The 22977-nt window shown below is 49.5% G+C and overlaps 1 protein-coding gene across 5 annotated transcripts in view; it reads right to left on the bottom strand.

Moving 5' to 3' along the window:
- Rptor (regulatory associated protein of MTOR complex 1) overlaps window positions 1-22977 on the bottom strand; it is a 351661-nt gene that overhangs the window by 41836 nt on the left and 286848 nt on the right. For all 5 annotated transcript variants that reach the window (XM_074044925.1, XM_020168971.2, XM_074044926.1 and 2 more), the window contains 6 exons: window positions 21691-21756; window positions 21160-21351; window positions 17331-17471; window positions 12476-12593; window positions 11376-11516; window positions 10630-10788 (listed from right to left, as the gene is read on the bottom strand). In XM_074044925.1, the coding sequence (XP_073901026.1) occupies window positions 10630-10788; window positions 11376-11516; window positions 12476-12593; window positions 17331-17471; window positions 21160-21351; window positions 21691-21756 (817 nt within the window). The remainder of the gene's footprint in view (window positions 1-10629; window positions 10789-11375; window positions 11517-12475; window positions 12594-17330; window positions 17472-21159; window positions 21352-21690; window positions 21757-22977) is intronic.

Raw genomic sequence — 22977 nt, forward strand, 5'->3', positions numbered from 1 at the left:
ATCCAGAGCTCTAATGACGTCTACAAGATGCTCATCCCTGTGGCTTCTCCAGAGATGCAGCTGCCTACATCGCTACCCATGTCAAGGGGCAGAGTTCTAAGAGGCATTTCTCTGATGGTGACAGCTCACCAGGCAGTGACTGAATGTCCTATAAACAGCAACCCTGCTTCTATGTGTATGCTCAGAAATTTCAAGGGCCTTGTGTGTGCTGGCCCTGCTCAGATAGCCAGGTGCCCATGAGAGGAGGCAGGAGGGCCTGTATGTCAGGAGACCTAGGACCATGGTAAGCCTGGATGGACTTCAGTTAAATGAGATGCCAGCAGACCTCTCCAGCTTGGTCTGGCTAGCAGTGTGACAACCTTAATGATGCTGTGGCCCATCTACCCCACTTAGCTACAGAATAGAAACCTTCCAACTCAAACTCCACAGCAACAAATGGCTGTCTGGATTTACGAGCAAATTTTGAGGAAACTGGTAAAATCAGCCCAGATCTCTGTGGGGAAATTTCCATTCTTGTTCTAGCTGACCTGTCCACATGCACTGTGCTTTATGCTATGGGGGCCCACTGGGGAGGGGCTGCATCTTCACATCTCTTCAAGAGATGGAGGGCAGGCATGAGGAAGCAGCTTCAAATTCACTTGAGACAGGCCTCTAATTTATGACGTACAAGGAGAGAAAAGGACTGTACGTTCTATACACAGCCTCACTTGGAAAGAAATGGAGAACCAGCCCCTGGGATGGAGCTGGCGACCTCCCTCTACCACCTGATAAGAAGCGCTCACAATGACGCCTCAAACTCATCACGAAGCTTGCTCTAGGCCCCTTTGCCTGTTATTTTCAGGCTCACAAGCATCCTCTGGGCAAGTGATGCATCAGAAGCACTTGCCGTGTGACACTGAGCTGGAAAAGGATCATGATGCTGACGGTAAACCCAGCTTGCCTCAGACGACAGACCCTCATCACTGAACAGGGGGTGGGGATGGGAAGGGAGGGGCACAGGACAAGTGCACAAGAAATGAAGCTTCTAGGCAGTGCCATCATCAGTCTAATAATCCAACATGCAGAAGCTACAGTGGTCCTCAACCAGACAGGAGCCTCTGTCATAAATACGGGCCAAGGCAGGTGGTGTGTAGAGGCTCAGCTCTGCCCCTTTGCAGTCGTGACACTGGAGGCCTCGTGCATAAGGAGGGGGGTGACAGACACAGACTCCTTAGGGGGAGGTGGTGGGGGATCAGAGTCTTAATAGAAGAGCCAGAGGCCCAGAGGAAGGATAACATATACAACTACTCTCATTGTGCAGTTTTTAAATTTATTTTTATTATTATGTTGACTTTCTTGTAGATTGTAGATAAACAGTGTCGTAACGCTATTTATGACTCAGCAGGACCAGTGTCTCTGACTATAACGGACAGTATAATTATTTACTGGTAAAAACAAAGCTGTGATAGGGAATTGCTATCTTCATTTCACTTCTTCCCTTTCTTTCTCTGGTGCTTTGGTATATGGACTGCCTGTTTTAAAATCTGTGCCACCTTCACACAGAAATTGGGGTCCAATGGGCCCCCAGGAGAGGCAGGAGCTGGGAAGGCTGGGGCTGCAGTGCTGGGAAGGACCTCACTGAGCTTCGCAAGTATGGAGGACCTATTTTCATGTCTAGACTAGAAGTAATAAAAGACTAGGGTTGATTTTTCAGAGCAATAGTCACAGCTTTCTGAATGCATATGATGGGAAATTGTTCAGGTCTGTGGCCAAGTCTGAACCCTGAGGCCTAGATGACACAGCTGCTGCAAAAGAGGAACCCTGCTGGTCTTGAGGGGCCTGAGAGTGGGGTCACGTCCTCTGATGCTCCGATTTGGGGGTGGGGGTGGGGGTGTGGATGGCCGAGAGCCTTCTGTCCCTCCTAAGATGCAGTTCCCAAGTCTTGGGGGTTCTGTGTTTGTTTCTTTCTTGTGATCCCCTCCTGCCCTGGTATTCCAGAATGAGTCTGGGTGACACCTATCTCTCCAGGAGCTGCATCCAGGACTCAGACTGGCCTTCAGGGGACTCACAACAACCCATTCATTGTTCTACCCTCCCTTCTTCCTGTGCCAGCTGGAGCCACAGACTCCAGTTGCTCCCAGGGCCCCTCAGTGTCCCTACACAACACACTGCGTGGCACATTGAGCAAGGCATTTTATCAGGAGCTTTGGTTCTAAAAGTAGAGTTCATTTTGTGGCATTGGAACACTGCTGTCCATTCTCTTACCACCATTTTTGGGCAAAAAAGGATCAAATTGACAGTTGTTGGACCTCAGTTCAGAATGTGTGCAGCTCCTCTGACCACTGCCCTCCTGGCTTTTTTCTCATTGAGGGAGTGCCAGGCTTCTGTCAGACAAGGCTGACACCAATACCCTTCTACCCCACAACATGGATTGGGGCCCCCAGAACTCACTGCTGTAGGGCCTTGAACTGTGTGCAGGGTGTAAAGGATTCTTAGTATTCCTGATGTCTTGACAAAAGGAGAAGAGGGAGGACAGGGGTGGATTGAGGGCTGTCCCATTCACACCAATGGACCAGAAGTTACAGAGGCTTGGAGCCCTGCAGGGAGGAGGGTGGCTGCTCTATGGCCTCAGACTTAGGCTTTTGGTTTTCCTTTTTCTCCCAAGAGTCACTCCATCCTCAGATTCTAAGTGAATAAGAGGGCGGCTCTGGACTTGAACCCAGCTCTGTCATGGGCTCCCAGGCATAGATGTCAGAGCAGGCTCTAGCTGGGCACCAAGTGTGACTCCTGTTGGCTCTCTCTTGGGGAATGGGTGATGACAGAGTCTTGTGTGCTGAGGGTGATGAGAAGCTGGCTCACCTGGCTGTTGCTGTCCTTCAGTACCCTCCCTTCCATCAGCATCAGTTATACCTTGGATTGGTTACTATGGTGATGCATTTTCAACCTGATAAAAAGTCACTGTTTAGCTGAGTTGTGAAAACCCTGGCCTTGGCCTCTGAGGCTTCCAGAGCCTTTGGGACCAGATTCTTGTGACTGGGCAGTATGCTGGTGGCCACCACATCCCCCTCTCAAGTCCCCCTATAGAAATTCAGTCTCATCTACCTCTCTCAGTACGGGGTGACAGACTCTGATGGAGACACAGAGCGACATGGAGGAAGAAAGGATGTACACAGCTGCACCACCTCCTGGGACTGGCACTCTGGCCAGGAGAAGGGTCTTTACAGAGGATGCAGATGGAGTTCCATGTGGGGTGTGTGTGTGTGCGCACAGCATGCATAATGGGTACTGCTACAGAGGCAGGAGAGTACAGAATAGCTGGGCCTGGATACAGGTCAGCAGACTCCAGCATCAGTCCACCCACTCCCATGGGTGAGCACAGGGAAGGAGCATAAAGCGGATGGACAGAACAGGCAAGGCAGCTTGGTGTACATGTTAGCAAGAAGCAATCTTACAGAAATTTGGTAATAAGTTATGTCTTGATACAGCTTGGCTAAGTGCAACATGAAAACAACACTTTGCCAGGTAGGGGCACTACCTGACTGGAGCACCTTGTGCTGAGCTGTGGGGTGGTGGGGGCATGGGGCACAGAGGAGAGGTGGTGTCTAGGCACACACAGGGATGAGGCCAGCCTGGACTGCTGCAGGTACACACTGGAGCCACCCTGCAAAGGCATAGGAGCCGATGAGGGGGCACAAGTCAGTTCTAGGTTGGACGTTACAGGAGAGACAGATGTGTAAGAACCTCCCAGGGTCTGCAGATGGGCACATGGCAAGGTGTGGGTTCCGAGGCATAGGCTTAGAGTGGGGTATGAAGGGGCCCAGAAACAGGAAGGGCTGATTAAGGGATCCTCATGGCCATCAGGACATTATGACTCAATGAGAAACAAGATTTCAGATGTGAAGGCGTGGAGACCAGGCTTCAACTCAGATTTAATGCCCTACTACAGATCAGGCCCTGTTGCAGGCAGGTGACTGAAGACACATGCAGCAGGTCCAATCAACTAGTGCTGGGTAGGGGCAGGGGGTGGGGGGGTGGGAAGCAGAACAGGGAGGGGCCTGGCAGGGAGCTTGTTTTGTGGGAACAGGTATAAAGATGTCCATGTCTTAGGTTGTCATGGCTGTGAAAACCTCTCCTGCAATATTCAGGAAAAGGCATAAAGAGATTGCTGCTCTTTGGTTGAAATGAAAGAAGTTGGCTTTAAACAGTAAGTGCTGTAAGTAATGGGCCCTGTAAGCCATGAGTTTTAAACACTGTGTAAGCACGTGCCACCTCACTGCCTAGGAATGAGGTTGGTGTTGGAGCAACGCTGCCTTGTTTTCTTACTTTTCCTTCTAAAACTCCACTCATTTAGAAACTTTTCCCCTCAAGATGCCTAGGATTTGAGTAATTCGCAGATAAAACTTAGTTTCTCCAGCAAAAAAGAAAGAAATCTCAGGAATTATCGAGAGAAGGAAGTGTCAGTGATGCAGATCTCAACTTCCTAGAGAAGGAGTACAGGCAGAGGTGAAGGAACCCTGTGTCATTCCTCAGTAACTTCTGTGGTCCCTAAATGAATTGATTCCTTAACCCTTTACCTCCAAGAGTAGCGTGAGGGTCAAAAATGGTCTTGACTCATCAGTCACAGCTGAATCCGGGCAGGAGATTGGCTGGGCCCTGTGTGTGTGCTGAGACCCTGCTCCCTGGCCCTCAGCCTGAGGAAGCATCCAGGTCACAGGCTGTGCTGTGTACATCACATACAGGGGACACCAGGGCCTTCTTGCAGCCTCTGCCAGCTCCATGGGGACTCCCACACAGCAGCTAGAAGACTCAGAGGGAAAGGGATGCAGTAGGAACCTGGGGCCTCCAATGACAGTTCTAAGGGTCCCATGATGATAGACAGATTCAACACATGTCAATTTCAGCTCCATTTTATCAGTAAAGTTAGTATTTCTGCATTCTTATGGGCAGGCTCAACCTTTTCCTTTTGATTCTTCTCTAGGTGGCCAGACGTGTGTGAACAGAAGGCTCACAAGTGAATCAATCACCCACAAAGAGCCCAAGAGGATGCTGGAGAGTGTATGCTCACCACAGGCACTTGGCAGATGGTGGAGGTAAATGGCAGGGGGTATTATGGACTTGCTTTCCTTTGTAGGAGGAAGGGCACAGCACCACTGCCTGAGGAAGGCAAGAGCACAAGCAGGAGTCTAGCTGGAGAACACCATGACAGATGTTGGCCCAGTGCACATGGGCAGGGGGAAGGGGTGAGACCTGAGCAGCTATGGTGCCCTTGGCTGCAGCAGAGAGGCAAGCACCTCTGGGGAGGGGACAGAGCCCCCCCCCCCAATGGTGGTGATGCCAGCTTTGACATCCCTGCTCCACACCTCTGTACCCCACTGTGTACACTGGGTCACTTATGAAGTATCTGTGGAATGTGACAGAACCTCAAGGTTCTCTGCCTCTTCACAGGGATATCTCTGCAGGTGCACATGTTCCACAGCCAGGCTCTTGTGGCCTCGGCTGGCCTGAGGCTTGAGAGTTAAGGATGGCTTTTACACTTTTTATGCAGTTGGGAAAAAAATCAAAAGAAAAATGTGTTGTAACGTGAAAGTGAGACTGACGTGTCAGACTATGCGTAAAGTGTTACAGGAACACAGCCATGTTAATTTGCTTACACACTGTCTCTGGCTACGTCTGCCCTTGGCGGAGCAGAGAGGAAATACCACAGAGGCCGTGCCACTGCAGGTTGAGGACATTTGCCATCTGGTCTGCTCTACAGAGTTTGCTGACCATGGCTCCAACACCACAGTGGCCAGGAGCAGTTGCCTTGCCTTGAGTGTCAGGGAACCGTGGGAGGGCAGGAGGGAGGTGAGAAGTGGGTGAACCTGGCGCAGATGTTAGGAGAGTACTGGTCAGGGCTAATGGAAATGTGCAACTGAAACAGAACACTACACATTTCTGTTTCTGTTACTTTTCCTATTACTTAAAATAGCTTTTTTCATTGTAGATGTGTAAGTGGAAATAGGAATTTTGCTTCAAATAGACCCAGGTTTTAAAAGATTCGTGTGGGCTAGCCTGGGAACCTAGCTACTACATATAGCAGTTTTATTTAAAAAGTGCATTCCAAGGCCAGGTGTGGAGGTACATATCTATAATCTCAGCATTAGGGAGGCAGAGGCAGTAGGATCTGGAGTTCAAGGCCAGCCTGGACTGTATAGTGAGACCCTATCTCAAAAAAGCTAAAGACAGGAAAAAAAAAGAAAAACAAAGCACTCCAGTTCAAAAGGAACACCTTCCAAATGACACAGAACACCTCTCACGGTGAGCTGGCAGCACTGCACTTACTCTGAGAGCCTCCTGGGCACCTGGGGCGACAGCACACAACTGATGTTACAGACCTGCAGAGCCCAGTTCAGATTCTTACACCCTAGAGGATGTGGTGGCCAGCCCTGGATCCTACTACCACACTGCTGGTCCTCAAGGGAGCAGCTGGCCAAAGCCTCAGAGAACCACCTGATTTGCAATTAGGAAGAACCAAAGTGGCAGCTGAGCCTCTCTAGGACTGGCAGGCAGTCTCTCTGGGTTCATGCTGGCACCCAGTGTCGGGGCTGCTCCCCTCATGCCAGCTACAAGGAGAAATGCTCGCAATGATACATGACATAAGGGAGAATGCAAACTCTGGGACAGAGAACTCACAGTATAAGTGGGAAAATTACTGAGCCGAGCATCAGTGGAAACCTTATCTTTCAAAACTCCAGGGATGCAGACAGGTGGTCCTGTGCGCAGGTTTACACACTCACGTTAGGAGGAAGGTAGATCCAAAGTTAATGCGTTATTTTTATTTCCACTTCAGAGATGAAAAAGAGCAAGGCAGTAAACCCAACAAAGTAGAAAGAAAGATAAGAAATTAGTGGATAAAAGTAAAGATGTAATAATGAAGAAACTAACAGCAAAAGTTAGAATTTGGAGACACATGACAAACTGAAAGTCTGTAAGATGAATCAAGAGAAAGAAGAAAAGCAAGTGATCAGTCACAGGAGTAAAGGCAGACATACCAAAGAGACAACAGAGAGCAGATTGTGAAGCTGACCCAAAAACAAGCAGACAATGTAAATAACCTATAGTCATCAAAAAAATGGAGTAAGGGGCTTGGGGCGTAACTCAGTGGCAGAACCCTTGCCTAGCCTGTGCCAGGCCTTGGGTTCCACTGCCAGCATCCCCACCTCCAAGAGATGAAGTAAGGAACTGAAACCTATCCACAGAAATCTCACTAAGCCCAGTTTTCCCCCCAGTCAGTTTTTGAGGCAGATGCTAACCAGACACCCAATAATCGTTGTGTTGTAGAATTATTCTAGAAGACAGAAAATGAGGGCATGCTCCACAGCCAAGTCTATGAGGCCAGTACAAAACATGGTATCTAAACTAGGTGAGGGAAGTACAAGATAAAAACAACTGCAGGCCAAATTCACTCCTGAGTAGAGATAAGCAAAGTTCTAAATAAAATATTTATGAATTTAATGCAACAACGTTAAAGGAAATTACCAAATTGGGTTTACCCTGAAATGCAAGGACAGTTTAACAGCAAATCCTACTTATAATTCACCACCACACTAATAAAGACTCCAAACACAGTACCACATCAAAACGTGTGGAAAAGATTCAGTGGAATGCATTTCATTTAGGAAGACATCTTAACCCAATGGAACAGAATGGGGAATTCCACTTACAAAAAGAGTCTTGACTAGCTAGAATTTCTACAAACTGAAAAAAAAACCTGTAGCAAACATCACATTTACAGGTGAACAGAAAAGTTTCTTTCTTTCAGAAATGGGACAAGGATATCTACTTGCATTCTTTTTTTTCCGTCAACAAATGGTTAACAACCAAAAAATAGATATAATTTAAAATGTAAGTACTTTGGCCGGGTGTAGTGGTGTGCACCTGTGGTCTCAGCTACATGGGAGGCTGAGGCAGAAGGATTAATTGGGGCCAGGATATTGAGACCAGTCCCGGCAACATAGCAAGACCCCATATTAGAACAAATAAGCCCTAAGGAACCTTGGATGAAATGACCGAGACGTTTATGCAGAGAGTTATAAACTGCCGAGTCAGGAGGGATGTTAGTAAAGGGAAAGACCCCTGTGCAGAGACAGGGGACTTGGCATTGCCAAGACACCTGCTGTCTGAAGGGAATCTATCAATTCAACGTGATTCCAAACAACATGCCACGAGGCTGTGGAAACAGATGAGCTGATGATGACAACATCTACTCAGCAGGTAAGAGTATTAAGACAGCCAAGACAATTGTGAAGAAAAAAAAAAACAAGTTAAGAACTTGGTTCTGCTCAGTCAAAGGAAAGAGGCCGCTGGGGCAGAATGGGTCTATGATGACACGGAGACCTCAAGGAGGGTCAGAGGACGAGAAGCACAAGGGACAGCTGGTGAAGCCTGCGGTAAAGGCAGAGTCAAGTCCCCACCTTACCACAGACACAACTCTTGATTCAAGATGTGTGAGTTCAGAAGAAAACATGGGAGACTGTCTTTCAGAACCGAAGGAAGGAAAAATTCAAGGTACAAAAACACAAGAGGCAGAAATTGTAAAGAAAAAGATAAATTAAAATGTAAAAGTTGAGTGGTGCCAAAGACATCATAAATAAAGTCACAGATTAGGAGTCATATTCTCTATGGTATATTTGACCACAAATTAGTATCCAAAATTGTGCTGTACTCCTACAAATTAATAAGAGAAAGATAAATAATAAGGGGAAAATTTGTAGGCATCTGACATACAATTTATAGAAGAGACAGAAAAGGTCCATATCCATGGGCCACACTGCCACAAAGGGAAATGCAGGTTAATCCCACAAGGAGACACCATTTGCTTCTATCAGACAGGAAAAGCACCTGTTTGAACCAAGGACAGGTGGGATGTGGGGCAACTCTGGGAAAATATCCTCATTAGACCAAACCTGGAGCATTCCTAGGTGAGGCTAGCAAAGCTGGGGAGGCACTCTCTGGTGCAGCCCTCGCTCCTGGTGGTCAAGTGAGGGCAATGCTATGTCTGGACGCAGCACCCTGATTACAGCTCCCACTGACACCTACTGAGCACCTGCCATGTGCCGTTACGGAGGTGGGCATGCTGCGAGACAGCATTGAACCGAATAAATGGCAAATATGGAATAAGTCTGGTGGCACAAAGTTCTCAGGAGAGAAATACAGCAGCAACAGGGGATGGAGAATCAGAGGTGGACTCTAGATTAAGGGTGGGCTGGGAAGGTTTCTACGGAGAGGCCACCGCCATCTGACCATAAGTCTGAGAACCTGAGGACCACGAGCTATCTGAGACAGGTGCTGAGGCTTGGAGGTATGAGAGGGGCCCAAGAACCAGGAGCCCAGCAGAGCCAGGATGCAGTGAGGAGAGGGACAGGGTGTTGGACAGGACCCCAGGTGTTGGGGGACCAAATCCTGAGCTTGCTTATAAAGAAAGGAGAGAAAAGAAGGATGTTAGAGCTAGTCTTACCAGTCACCAACAGCATATCAGATAATTAAATTGTGGCAGACTGTGGAAGTGAATAAACAAAATTTTGCCGACTCCCAAGGATAAATACAAACAAAGGTGGAGTACAAGAGACAGGCTGAGGCCATGTGTCCTATAGAGGTATTCATGTGATGCTAGAGACCTCTAAGAAGGCAATGTATGCCCACCTGGGGTATATGGACAAGAAGTGTTTGTGACAGTGGGACTGGGTGTGTCTAAGGGAAAGGGGTGGGCTTGAATTTTGTAATTCCCTAGATTGGAAACATAACAAACACATAGGAGTTTCTTATATTGGTAGTCTCCAACAGTGTTTGTGTGCTCACATGCTTCTTAGAAATGAAGTCTGGAAGCCTGAAAACCACTCTGGTGGTCAGAGCAAGAGAGTAAGAGGCTGACCAGGCAGGACCTAAATTTGATGCCAGTAATCTGAAGATGAACAGATTCACACAGTGAGAAAATACAAGAAACTCCTATTTCCTGCTTCATGTTGGCAGAACCCAGGAACGTGCCATTTATGGCAGAATGAGAGACTCAATCTGGCCCTTGAACTCCAATTTCCTGCCAATTAAGGGCCAAACTGCTGGACTGAGTGCAGGTTCTGGAGGCAGGTACGAAGAGGCCTTCGAGGGGAGGATGCTCTCTGCCTTACGCAGCAGGTGCCGTCTCTCTGGGGCTGCCTGCGTGTGCAGGATGCCGGTAGTGTTTTGGCCTCTGCTCAGACCCAAGTCTGCTCCAGTTGTGGCAACCAGCATGTCTCCTGTGGGTAAAATCACCCCCAGCTGGGAACCAGTGCTCTACCTTGCCAGAGTCTGGCATGCGAGGGATGCTTGTCTGGCTCACAGAGACAGATGGTTGCTTCTGGCAGCCTTGCTGTACGACAAACCCAACTAATTCAAGTATCCCTGGGCCAGTGCATAAAATACCATCATATCAGAGGTGATCTCAACTTTCCTGTATCCCACAGCCAAATGTTCTCTCTGCTTCTTCATGTTCTGCTAAGTTTTATTCCTTCTTGTCCATCTGAGAGAGTTTTGGCCCATTTGCCTGACCCAGATGAAAGCTGATGCTATTCTGAGGAGTACAACACAGCCTTGGCACAGGAAGACATGCAAGCAGCAGGAAGGAGAGCGACTCACCTATGAGGGAGTTGAGGGCCGAGTAGGAGCTGACGCGACGCATCTTGTCGATGGTCTCGAAGGACAGGATGTACTCCTCGTTCTCAGGGCTACCGAGCGTGCTGCTGGCGCTGCTGCTGGTACTGAGGTTCCCAGGGGAGAACGCCACTGAGCTGCCGGCTGGCCGGGACACAGCAAGCAGCAAAGTTAGTGCCTGGCACCCTTCTTTTGATCATACAGTTAATGGCCTGCCTGACTGAAATGTGGACTTTCTTTCTAGAAGAAGAAAGCTCACCACATATACTGACACTTATCTGCACTGATACTGGGCACATGCATGCACTTTGACACATACATGCAGACATACACGCACATGTGCGTCACCAGACGCTGCACACAGATGACAGACAAGTGTGTATATGCATGCTGATACACATGTGTGCACACACTAACGCATCTCCCCATCCATTTACTCTGGAACAGATCTGAAGGTGGCCAGAAAAGCCAGGACAGAAGCCCACTGTGCCTGGCTGGGCTGGCTTCTCTCAGCATATTTGGTAGGTGTACCCCTGCTATTCTAGATGCTATGCTAGGGTCTTTGCTATGCCTTGTCTAGAAGGAGGATGCCAGACCCACAAGTCACCATGACAGCCGATGAGACACTGGGGCTCATATTCGTGGCCGGGAAGGAGGAAGGTGCAGAGTGGCACTTGTTTAGGTAAATGTCTCCTAACAGCACCCCAAATCCTCTCAACCCGGTATCTTACATTCTTCCGTCAAGCTCAGATTCTGCAAAGATTTGTTCAGGCTCCTAGCTGTAGTGACGGCTCGGATGTTCCCATAGGAGCTCACAGAACGGAGTCTGGGAGTGCATGGGCTGTCTCGCACTGGGGTCAAACTCCCCCCCTCTAGGAAAGAAGGGAGGCAATGATGAGGTTCAGGATGGGAGGACAGTGCATCTCAAGTCTGCAGCTACGGAGGCAGAGAGAGAAGCTGTCATCAGGACAAGAATGAAGGCAGAGGAAAGGACCTGCAGCTTCATAAGAATCCTATATCAGTGTGGGACCCAGATGTACAAAGCTGGACAAAAGAACAACTGACTGCTCACCATTTTGTGTCCCTTAAATTACAAAAGGCAGTATGGAGGGCTGGGAGTATGGCTCAAATGATAGAGTGCCTGCCTAGTAAGTGCAAGGCCTGAGTTCAAATCCCAGTGTCATTAAGAAAAGATACAGAACAGGATGCCAACTGTGGCTTCTGAGTCACAAGAGGTACTCAGGAGCTATGGGCCACCATCCTGGGAATGACAACAGGGTCTGGGCAGGACTCATGCTGCTGGTGACCACCCCTCCATCTCATCTCACTGGCTTCTTTCATCCAGCAAGTTCAGCCTTTGCTTCCTCCTTGATTGACTGAAAGTGGGAATGCTTTGTTATCGATCACGAGTCTCCTCCTATGATCTGGGAGGAAATGTAAATGTAAAAGATGACTGTATTCTCCAGCGAAAAGGGCAAATGTGAGAAGAGGCACTTCCTAACATGACTCATGGCGACATGGAACCGACAACAATGTGATCGAATTATTCATCACGGGAAGATGGCTTATGTTTTTTTCTGTAAGCCCCTCTTGCAGAGGTTTTGCCGTCCTTAAAGATTTCCACAAATTTGAATTCCAAAAAGGGAAAAAAGGAAGGAAAAGAGTAGGAGGGTCAGTATGGCACCTTTTCCTGTCTTATACAATGGGAACACTAGGGACCACCCAAAGCAGGTACAAGAAACCTTAGCTCAGACTTGGCCCAACAGAGTGACTCCTGACAGTTGTGGTGAAGGCCAGGAATATGGTCCCAGCCTCCCAGGAATTGCTGTACCTGTGGCTGCTGGAGAGGGCAAGGGGTAGTTCTTTTCCTCTTCCATGAACTGCAGGGCCACGGTGCAGAAATTGCTCTCATACTGAACCACAAGGTGACTCAGAGCCACCACAAGCTCCTGTTGAGAGGGAGAAGGGACAATTACATTCACAGGGTTGGAAACAGATTGGACAGCAGACCTGCAAGCTAACACCACCAGTAGGAAGCAGGATGTCAGAGTGACACTGCAGAGGCACCAGAACTCAGAGCTGAGGCCTGGGTTCAGGCAGTGTGTGCAAAGGAATGCCCTGTACACCTGACTGCTAGGTAGGAGTGACACAACTTGAGGTGTTCTGAAGCTATGGTATGACTCAGTGTCTCTAGAGCAGGCCAGGTACAAGATGTCAGGCTCTCCTCTATGGCTAATCCTGTGACCCTGGCCAAAAATGCCTCTCTAAGGTTGTCCTGGTGGTCTGGAGGGACAGACTAAAGCAGGACACGTCTGATAAGCTGAAGTATGTCTTTTTAGCAAATGCAAAACTTTCATAGCTGTATTACCTTCTAGTCCCTAAGAGGGAATGAGAAAAATCCTAGAATTAAAACAGGATCTCTGGTCCAAACACCTCGGTCCAAGGAAATGGCCACAATTTACACCTCTTTTAGGACAGTTAGTGCTGTAACATGAGTGCTTACAGATTTGCAAAGTCATAGACAAACAGAACGGAACATGTAGGCTTATAAAAATGCATACTTCCCCCATGCTATTTGAATAGTTCCAACAATTTTATCTGCTTTTTAATTTCTTTTTAAAAAAAGAAAGCAGAAAGTCAAGATCTTCAAGAGAGCCTGTTCCTGCAATGCAAAGCTCTTGGCCCCCAGGGCTGGGAGACTTCTGCTGAGATGCTGAGGTTTTCATGTAGGTGAGACCAACTGGGCTCTGTGTAGGTGCCCCCAGGTCCTCTCACAGACAACCCCTCCTTTTGTTTGATGCTTTCTCCCACCTCAACTGCACCCTCTTCTTGGCCCTCCACCATCCCATTTTGAATGGCTCCCCGATAGCCCCCTATCTTGTCAAGCTCCAGGCTGGTCTTTCCAACTGTTGGCTCTGCAGCACGGCCTGAGTGCTCCCCTGAGCCCCAGACTCATTCTGCTGTGTGCCGGCTCCACTGTGCTCCATTCAGACCTACCAGTGACCTTGCAGCTGAACCCAGGGAACCGCAGATCTCACGGCTTAGTTAGAGCCTTGGCACTGTCTTGCACTCACCCCTTCCCACCCCACTGGGTGTTGAGGTGACCACGCTGCAGGTGAGAGCCATCAAGTCCCTTCATGGCCAATGCCAACACCCTGTGTTTAGTACTCATCTCCAGCTTCCTGAATCACAGTCACAATCTCCTCAGGCAAATCCCTGAGCCTACCTGGCTTTACCTACACAAGGAAATGAAATGACCCCTAGACAGACCCTCTAACAAGCCAGCACTCACAGGCCCTCCCAGGGAAGGTGAAGTCTGCCTCATCTTTATAGAGCTTCAATTTCCCCTCACTGAGGCAAAGCGAAAAAAGCTAATTCTAGCCCCAAACTGATTGATTCACACCAAGGGTCTCAGTCCTTTGGTTCACAAAAGGCCATCAAGGGTGAACCCAGCATTTGAGAGTATGGCTCCCACCCAGAGCGATTGCTATTGGAGGAGCTGACATGTGACAAAGGCTCTCTGCTCCTAAATCGAGCTTCATTCTCACAACAAAGCAAATGTACCAACGCTGAGGGTCTCTGGTAAAGAGACACCTGTGCCAGCCTGCTTAGGCACGTTCCTGTACAAGCTGGTCATTACTGGTGTCGGCCTGCACAGACATGGTCCTGTGCCCCTGCCTGTCTACTGCTGTACAGGTGGGAACCACTTTGGTGGTTATAGGCTTTCACACTTGCTGGGCTCCTGTGGTCTGGGATGGATTATTTATCAGAGATACTGTCCATTTTCTGGACTTACTCAGCAGACGATCTGTGTACTCCAGGTGGCCCTGAACAACCAATGAGTTGCACCTTCAACCTGTCTACCCACAGCTGTGCACAGGCCAGGAAAGCTGCTCAAACCAAAATCCTGAGGTTGTGCTCGTCTTCTTTACGAACCCCCTACAGAAGCTGTAAGCAGCCTCTTTCCAAGCATATGCACGTTGACTCTGCCCTGTCCTTGGAACCCCAGGCAGCTATGTCCTTCACCAGGGTGACTGAGCAGCCAGACGGGTTGAGATACTGCCCTCCTCCAATCTCTCAGGTCACAAAGAACAAAGCAAGGCCTGGCACACCAAGGTGGTCATTGTCTTGGCTACCCATATCCACGCCCTCCACTGCAGCATGGCCCCGCTCTGGCTTTACATGTACTGTCCCCTCTGCCTTGGACAGGCCTCTGTCTTGGACAGGGCTCTGTCTCAGGCTCAGGCTCCCACTTTGCTCAGCCCTCAGGACAATTTCCTGAGAGAAAAGTCAGGTTTAGGCCATGGGTGGGTCATCAAGGCCCGGATAGGCCTGGCCCACAGTATTTGCTTAACAAGCATTTGCCAAATGCACTGAGCTTTGCCCTTTAGATATGTCATAATCCTTAACACACACCCCAAGGGGAGATCTGAGTCAATGTTCCTCTGTGCTGACAACAGAGATGGAGTTGGGAATCAAACTGTCCATCTACCCAATTCCTCCCCTTGTGTGTCTCCCCCCCAGGGCTGCCCCCACCGAGTGTTTCCAACAGTTACTTGTTAAGATTTGTTTTGTGGCCAACGGTCATATAGCATAAAACTCCATAACCACCAAGGCTAGAGCAGCATCCCAGGGAAGAATATCTTTTGTGTCAAGTGTGAACTCCTTGTGGGACTTGCTCCTGGAAGATGGAACTCTGGGTGTCAGCAGCTCAGCTGTGTGTCCTCCGTCATGGTCCCCAGCAGGCCCTGAATACAGGTGCCCATAGGAACAACCTCGAGACTTTCCATTAGTTTCAATTTGAGTAAAACACATAGCTGAAGAAGGTGGATGGCTGGGGGCTGCTCGATGGAGCAGAATGGACCTCTGTGGGTTTGTGCTTACCAAATACAAACAAAGTAAATAAAGTATCTAAACAGTCCCTAAGGCCAAGGACAGCAAATGAGCTCAAGCAAAGGACCTGGGGCGGGGGGCACATGCTGTACTCCTAGCCAGTCCCCCTCAATGCAGCAGGGAGGGTTGCTGATTGGCAGTGTACAGATTTTGTACTTCATGGATAGGGTCAAGTTCAAAATAATGCCCCGAATTTGCTGACTTTCTAATTTGGTCAAGGAAGCTCATTAAGCAGGTCAACAAACAAAACCCTACCCTGCTATTATTGTCCCTCTTGTAGGAAAGGGGACTTCCACTGCTGAAGTAGAACAGATGCGACCCCTGCCATGTCCAATGCCAGTTGCCTATGAGTCAGTGGCTGCTTCAAGAGCAGCAGAACTTGCATGCCAAGCCCAGGAACAGATGAACAAGTGGAGAGAAGGACCTTTCCAGTATGCCAGAGTGGGTCATTCCTGGTTGGCAGCATGTAAATGCTCCTAAGCATCTCAGGACCTGATGACATTTGGCGTGAGCTCTGCAGGCCGTGAGCACCACACTGTCCACAATAGAGAGGTGAGCACCACGAGCCAGGACCCTAGTGTTTAGAACCTGAGGCGTATCTTAAAAGGGACAGTGAGGGGTCAGAACCAGAGTGGACACCAAGGCTCACATTAAGGGCCTCTGGAAGCACCCGAGGGCTCAGCAGCTCGGTGACCCCGTGATCCTGAGGCCCTCAGAGACTACTCTCTTGACACTGGGAACTTGTTAGCATTTCAATGAACATCTTTTCTGATTCTAAATTGTTTTTAGAACAATTTCTTTTAACAAAGAAAGCCATGGTCTGTGGCCTTATCAGTGGTGTCCACTGAGGCGACCTGACCTGAGAAAAAGGAGAATTCTGCAAAGACTGAAGGAAGCCAAGTCCAGATAGTCTGGTGACCACGAGAAAGTGAAGATAACAAAGTCAATGGCGAGGGGCCACCCAGACCTCCTCATACTTTTAAGATCATTAGAAAATCAAGCGTAAGAGTGACTTGGGTCAATTTCAGAAGGGGCCATGGAATACAATATGCCCTTCACTTTTTGAGTCTGGGTAAAGCAAATGCATTCAGATCGTGTCCCTCCCAAGCCAGCCATGCACCTGCTCTCTAAATAGATGACCCTGGAGGCTTGCCCATCTCCAAGGGGGAGCCAAAGACAGCTGCTCAGAAATGCTGAGGAACTCAGTGGCTCTCAGAAGTAACATACAGATCTGTGGTCATCTGGGGGCAGTTCTACTTCCCTGTGCATCCTGTGAACATTCTCTGTTCCAAGAGCAGCCTCAGGTTTGCCACCAGTAGATGGGAGCATCTCCCACATGCTCCTGTCTGCCTGGAGTAAGGGCGGGGAAACAGCCTTTTATGGGAGTGTGGACTGTGGGAAACAATCCGTGATATTTCTACATTTAAACAGATAAGTAGGAGTTTTCAAGACTAAAACTGCTTCATGCAGTTGTGGGCAAATGGGGGGCACACACTGCACAAACCTGCCATCATTCACAGGTGACCCCTGCTCTATGGAGCACAATGATGCATGTGGATGCCCAGGTAGGACGGAGCCTACCATACAAGCTGTAGGAGATGAGCCTGCCCCATGTCCTCAGGTGGACAGTACAAGCGTCTGGTGAAGAGCTGCACTCTGGACAGAATTATACACTTGAAGAGCTGTGTTCAAGTAACACACATGGTTGGAAACTGAGTCTTTGCTGCCAGGAACAAGGCTGTGCTGGCTCAGCCCAGTCAGCAAAGGGACCAGCCAAGCAAGGCCCCTCATACCTTCCGAACCATGGGGCTCCCATCGTTGATCAGCTGGGCCAGCATCATGGCCACATTGTGGTCAATGGTGGTAGAGTGGTCTGTCCTCTCAGCAGAGTTGCCCACAAATGTGCCCAGGGCAAAGACAGCTGCACAACGAACCTGCAAGGGGTGGGGACAGGGAATCAACAGTCACGCCCATGGCTGGCAGGTTGACAGTCCACATTTCTGCCACGGCTGCCTGCAAGCTAATCCAATTCAGTTCAGATAAGTTCAGCTCAATTCAATTTCACAAGTACTTATTGAGCAATACTCTAGGTCCAGAGCTGCACTCATATTGACGGAGCAGAGAGGGGGAAAGAAGCCCTGGGGAACCAATGGTGGCGTGAGTCATCACTGCCCTAGCTCGAGGCTGATGATCAGGATGCAGAGGTGGGAAGTGCGTTTCTTCTGTAATCAATGGATCAGCCAGGCACTGCGGACTTGGAAATTCATGGTCGAAGGGGACAGGAGCACCAAGGATGGGGCTGGGCCCAGGGCTGCCCTGTAGAAAGCAAGTCAGGCCAGGCTGTGGAGGATGGTGACAATAGGGAAGGCATGGACACTCAGAGACAGAGATGGCTGAGTGGAGACCAGAGAGGGTGGGGACCCTGGGGGTTAAAGGTAGTAAATGGGGCAACACTGGGCTGGTATGGTGTCTGGGGACTTCAGCTCAGCTCTTGCCCCCAAGGCCAGGGGATCCTGGAGAGTGAAGTCATCCTCATGGATCCCGTAACCCCCAACCTCCTCTCAGTTCACTTCTGAATCACACAGGTGGCTCTGAGCCTAATGGTGGAGCACTGCACAGGAAGACAGGGAAATCAGACAGAGTCTGGCTAAGGAAAGCACCAGCATCACTGAGAACAACTACTCTGACATTTCAGATACAGACTGATATAATTCAAACATCTTCCTTAAAGAAACAAAACAGAACCTATGGGAATTAAGGGAAAAAAGAACGGATTTGCAAGCAGGGATGGGGGGCAGGGCTGGGAGCCTGGGTGACTGGGACATTTAGAGGCTTCTCGTGAAGGCCTCAGTGAGGAGGTCCTGCGTGGTCTATGTTGCTCTCCCATGACTGCGCTCATGGGGCTGCCCCAGCAGACCTCCAGGCCCTCAGGTCATACATCCAGACGTGGAGCTCACCAGGCAGGGTGAGTGGCTATCTCTAGATGGCAGCTGAGGCAGGATTTGGGTTGTAGGGTATGACTACTTCCCCCAACTAGAGGCACCTGCCCCTCTCATGGAGACAGGATAGAACCTTCTGACACTGTAAAGTTTCTATTCTGGACAAACTGCCAACTCTTAAAATGTCAAGTTTTTTTTTGTTTTTTAGGTTCCTCTACAAGAAATGTTCTGTTTTCTGGGGTGACTTGGGGAGATGAGACCTGACTTGGTCAGGGCTGTCCAAAGTTGTATGGAGGCCTTGGACTGAGACAGATGGATCCAGAGCCATCCCCTAGAGCACATAGTGGCATATTTGGGGACACACAGCAGTACTGTCTTCAGGACAAGTCACACTTTGATGTGAAATGTACAAAGGGGCAGCCTAGAACTGCCCTGCAAGCTACAGCCACCACTGCTGCTTTGTGCACTGATTCCTCATGTGTGACACATTGCCTGAGAGCTTTAGTTTGGATCCTTGGCTTACTGATAAATACGCAGTAATGATTACTGAAAAAGACTGCAGTGTCTCCTACCCCATCAAAATCCAAACAACCTCTGTTCTGATTCTCCCTGGTTTACAAAATGGCATTGCCATCCATGTGACAAGGAGAGGTCACACCTCACAGAATGAAGGGAGCATGCAGGTCTGTCCCAGACACTGTACACATGACTCACACCTGTATTCTCAGCAAGAGGCCAGACCTTAAGTACGCAAGACACACGAGGCAAAGTGCTGTGTGCAAAAGCAATGCAGGAAGAGTCAGAGGGGTCCCAGGCTTCAGAAGACCAGGAAATCCTTGCTGAAGGCTCCTGCTGTCCTGACACAGAAGCTCAGCAAGCCTTCCCTAGCTGACCTGTGCATGAGGGCCCCACCGTCCACTTCTCTCTGCACTTCCTTGGCGAGCCTCTGTCTGGTACCTCAACATCCCTTCCATCCCATCCCTGGGCACAGGGGCCAGATCTCCTGGCTGACAGTACCCTGACAGCACTGCCAACCAACACCTCTCATGTTGTGGTCTCTGTGGGACTTTTGTATTCCTTAGATCCACACTCACATGGTCAATGCCGTACACTCATGCTGGCCAGCAGCATCACAAATACAAATGGGTTCGGTAGCAGCCTAATGACCAAAGAGCCCACAGCCACCCAGGGAGACTGTCTGCCCATGGTGGGCACCCTAACCGTACAGCAAGGGTGAGGAGGCTGCAGTGATGTCACAGCAGCTCTACAATGGAAGGCAGAAAAAACAAAAACCAAAAAAACAACAACAACAAAAAAACAACTTTGCTTCCCAGGGTACAGAGTGGATTAATGGGCAATTATACTTAATCACTTCCTCTGAAGTGCTCTGTCTATGGTCTTCAACCTACTGAAAATGAAGCCTCCCTCTGAAGGATGAAACTCTGGTCGACCATAACCGAGCTCTGCCCAGCTGGTTGCAAGGGCAGGAGATGCTGACGATCCTTGACCTGCTCTTCTGGGCTTCTGGGTTTCCTAAGTGCTTTCTAAATGGTGTCTGACGCTTCAGAACCATATCCACTCTTCACATCTCAAGTACCATGTCCACGTTACTGTGCTGTCTTCGTGTTTATAGTTCCGGGGAAATCACATTTGTTTTCCATTTGGCTGGAGTCTGTGTGTAAGTGTGGTGAGGTCTGAGGAGGCTGGCCTGTGGGTTCTCTGCTGCAGCCTGGGAAGACTGGGAGCTTGCCCCAGGGACGCCCCCTAGACTTCACGTGCAACCCAGTCCTGGATGTCCTGCTGGGCCTCCGGGTGGGAACACACCTCCCCTGACTGCCCTCAGTGACCACAGGATGGGAAACTATGCCTCCTTTGCTGGCCGCGAGGATGCTCAGAACAACCCTGCTCACGCCCGCGAGCTGGCGCAGGCCTTGGGCCTTGAGGGACACAGCTGCCCATTCTCGCTTCTCTCCTGCTCCTCTGCCTCCACCCCCACCCTCCACCCCTTGCTTTTCCTAGAGCACTTGATGCCTCAAATCCTTTGAGAGTAACTTGGGAATAAGTAAATATATTTCCCTACCTTTCAGACAGGGCCCACAGCACCAGATCCCAACCCCAAAGGGACAGTAGAGATGAGTGCCCTACAGCATTGCTAGCACCAGGCTGCCTGGGTTGAACCCAGCCCCAGAGGCTGACCTTAAGGAAAGCTGGAGCCACAGCAGGAGCTAGGAACTTCCCAGGACCCCTCTGAGCTGGCCCACTGAGTGAGGAAGTAGGCAGGGTGTTCACGGGGGCAGACTGTCCACCTTCCCTCCAGCTAGTGGAGAGCTGAGGTGAGCACACCCAAGGCTGGGCAGGGCTGGCAGCCTGCAGGGAACAGGTAGTGCCCAGTACCTTTTCCAGCCTGCACCAGGCATGAGGCGTGAAGTGCTGGCCCATCTCCTTTGTCAAGTGGAGAGGCCCAGAGCTGGCTTACAGGACTTAGTAGTACCCAGAATGGCCCTGTAGGCAGTGAGCTCATGCCTCGCCTCTTGGATGTAGTCAGGGACACAGGGAAATGGCTCTTAGTCGCAGGGAAAAGTTAAGCGTGTGACTTGAGAGTGTGGGCTGGTCTCTGCACGTCATTTCCACGCAGCGTTTCCACAGACAGCACCTGGTAGGACTGTGGGCACAAAGGGCTCACCTCGGGGATGGGGTCAGAAAGGAGGCTGCAGAGCTTCTCGTGGGCACTGTCCCGTACCCCACACCACCTTGCTGAGTCAAAGTTCTGCCAGATCCTCCCCAGGCAGATGGCCACCCACTGGCGCAGCAGGGGATGTGGGTCGCTGAGCTGCTCCAGGCAGATGGCGATCAGGTTTCCCTGTAGGCAGGCTTCCTGTGGGACAAGACACAGGCGGGTGGGTCTCTGCCCTTGGACCAGGAAGGGTCTGGCAATTTCCATTTTAAATTCTTCTAATTCAAATTTATAGTAGCAAGCTAAATGAAGGGCCTGGGCATTGCTGAGCATGCCCTCCACTGCTTCCCTACTGCTGGTGCACTTTGGTGGCTTCACTTCCTGAGGTTGACTGGCTGCAGACCACCAGAAATAAAATGGCAGCTCTCTGCAGACGTGGTGGCCTGGGCTGTAACTCTGCTCTTTGATGCATTCGGGACTTGCCAAGTCCCCTTCATGCCAGGGGAGGGGTTCAGGGTGGCTATAGCCTCTGACACTCACCTGCCCTGTTGTGTAGCTATTGACGATCACAGCGAGAATGAAAGCTGTCATGGTCCTATGTTCGGCCTAGAAAACAAAAGCCATCATGGTTGTGTACCCTCCTCACAGTGGACACTCACCACTCCCAGTGCACACGGTGCTATCGTCCAGAATCTTCACAGTAAATGTGATGTAGCATTAAGTAACGAGTCCAGCCTTCCAACTGCCTTCAATTTGACTCCAAAAACACAGCAGCGTTGGGCCTGTCTGGGGACAGACTGCTCCTTTGGAATGCTAATGCCAGGCCTGGTTCACTACCCTCTGTCAGCAGGTGCTTCAGGTGGCCAATGATGTCAGTCTGGCCAGCTTGCCCTTCCCCTCTGCCCAGTCCTATGTAAGCCCTGTCTGTGGCTGAGGTGAACCTGTTCATGTCATTTTAGCTTGTCACCCTGCTGCAAACTCCAGCTCAGCACTGTCCTCACTCATTTTGTTTATATTCTCACTCACCTTGAAGAACAGGGAAGGAAACTATTTCCTAAACTCATATGGAGACCAGATGTCAGCTGCCTGTGGTCATGGTTAAATGTATCATGGAGGCAAAGGACCCAAGCACCATTTTCCTTTCATATACCAGTACTGTTTATACTGTTTCTGGCAATCTTTCTTTTATTGTTTAGTTTAGACAAACAACTAGAGGGTGAAACTACATGCAAAAGTTCCTCTGTACAACCAATGCCCCCAGAGCCTGTAACATGCTGCTAAACTTAACTAAGGATCCTGGAGAACTTAAGTCACGTTGAAGAACTATTCAGGGTATCTGTTTTGCCCTCGTTACTATGCTAGGTGTTAGAGGTAGAAAATGAAGAAACTTGAGCAGGGCATGGTAGCACACACCTATAATTACAGCACTTGGGAGGCCGAGGCAGATGGATCATGAATTTGAAGCCAGCTTAGGCTACAAAGCTATCTCAAAAACTGGAAAAAATGGTCCTATCTCAAAAACAAACAAACAAACAAAAAAGAGAACAAAGAAATTGATTATAAAACATTATAAGAATTTACTATGGGCCCTATTCATGAACAATTTAATATGATAAAACATTTAAAATTCAAACTTTCAAACAATCTCTTTCTTTCTTCTTCCTTTCCTCCCGCCTTCCTTCCTGCAATAGGCACACTGACATCTTGTCATGTTCTGGGATCTTCGGAGGCACCTGAAGTGCAGCATTATGGATGTACACATGCTCATCCATCTGTCCGTCCAGGGGGCAGATACTGGAAGATGCCATTGCAGGGAACAGATGCCTA

The sequence above is a fragment of the Castor canadensis genome, chromosome 11 (assembly GCF_047511655.1).
Source record: "Castor canadensis chromosome 11, mCasCan1.hap1v2, whole genome shotgun sequence".
In the NCBI taxonomy this organism is placed as follows: Eukaryota; Metazoa; Chordata; class Mammalia; order Rodentia; family Castoridae; genus Castor; species Castor canadensis.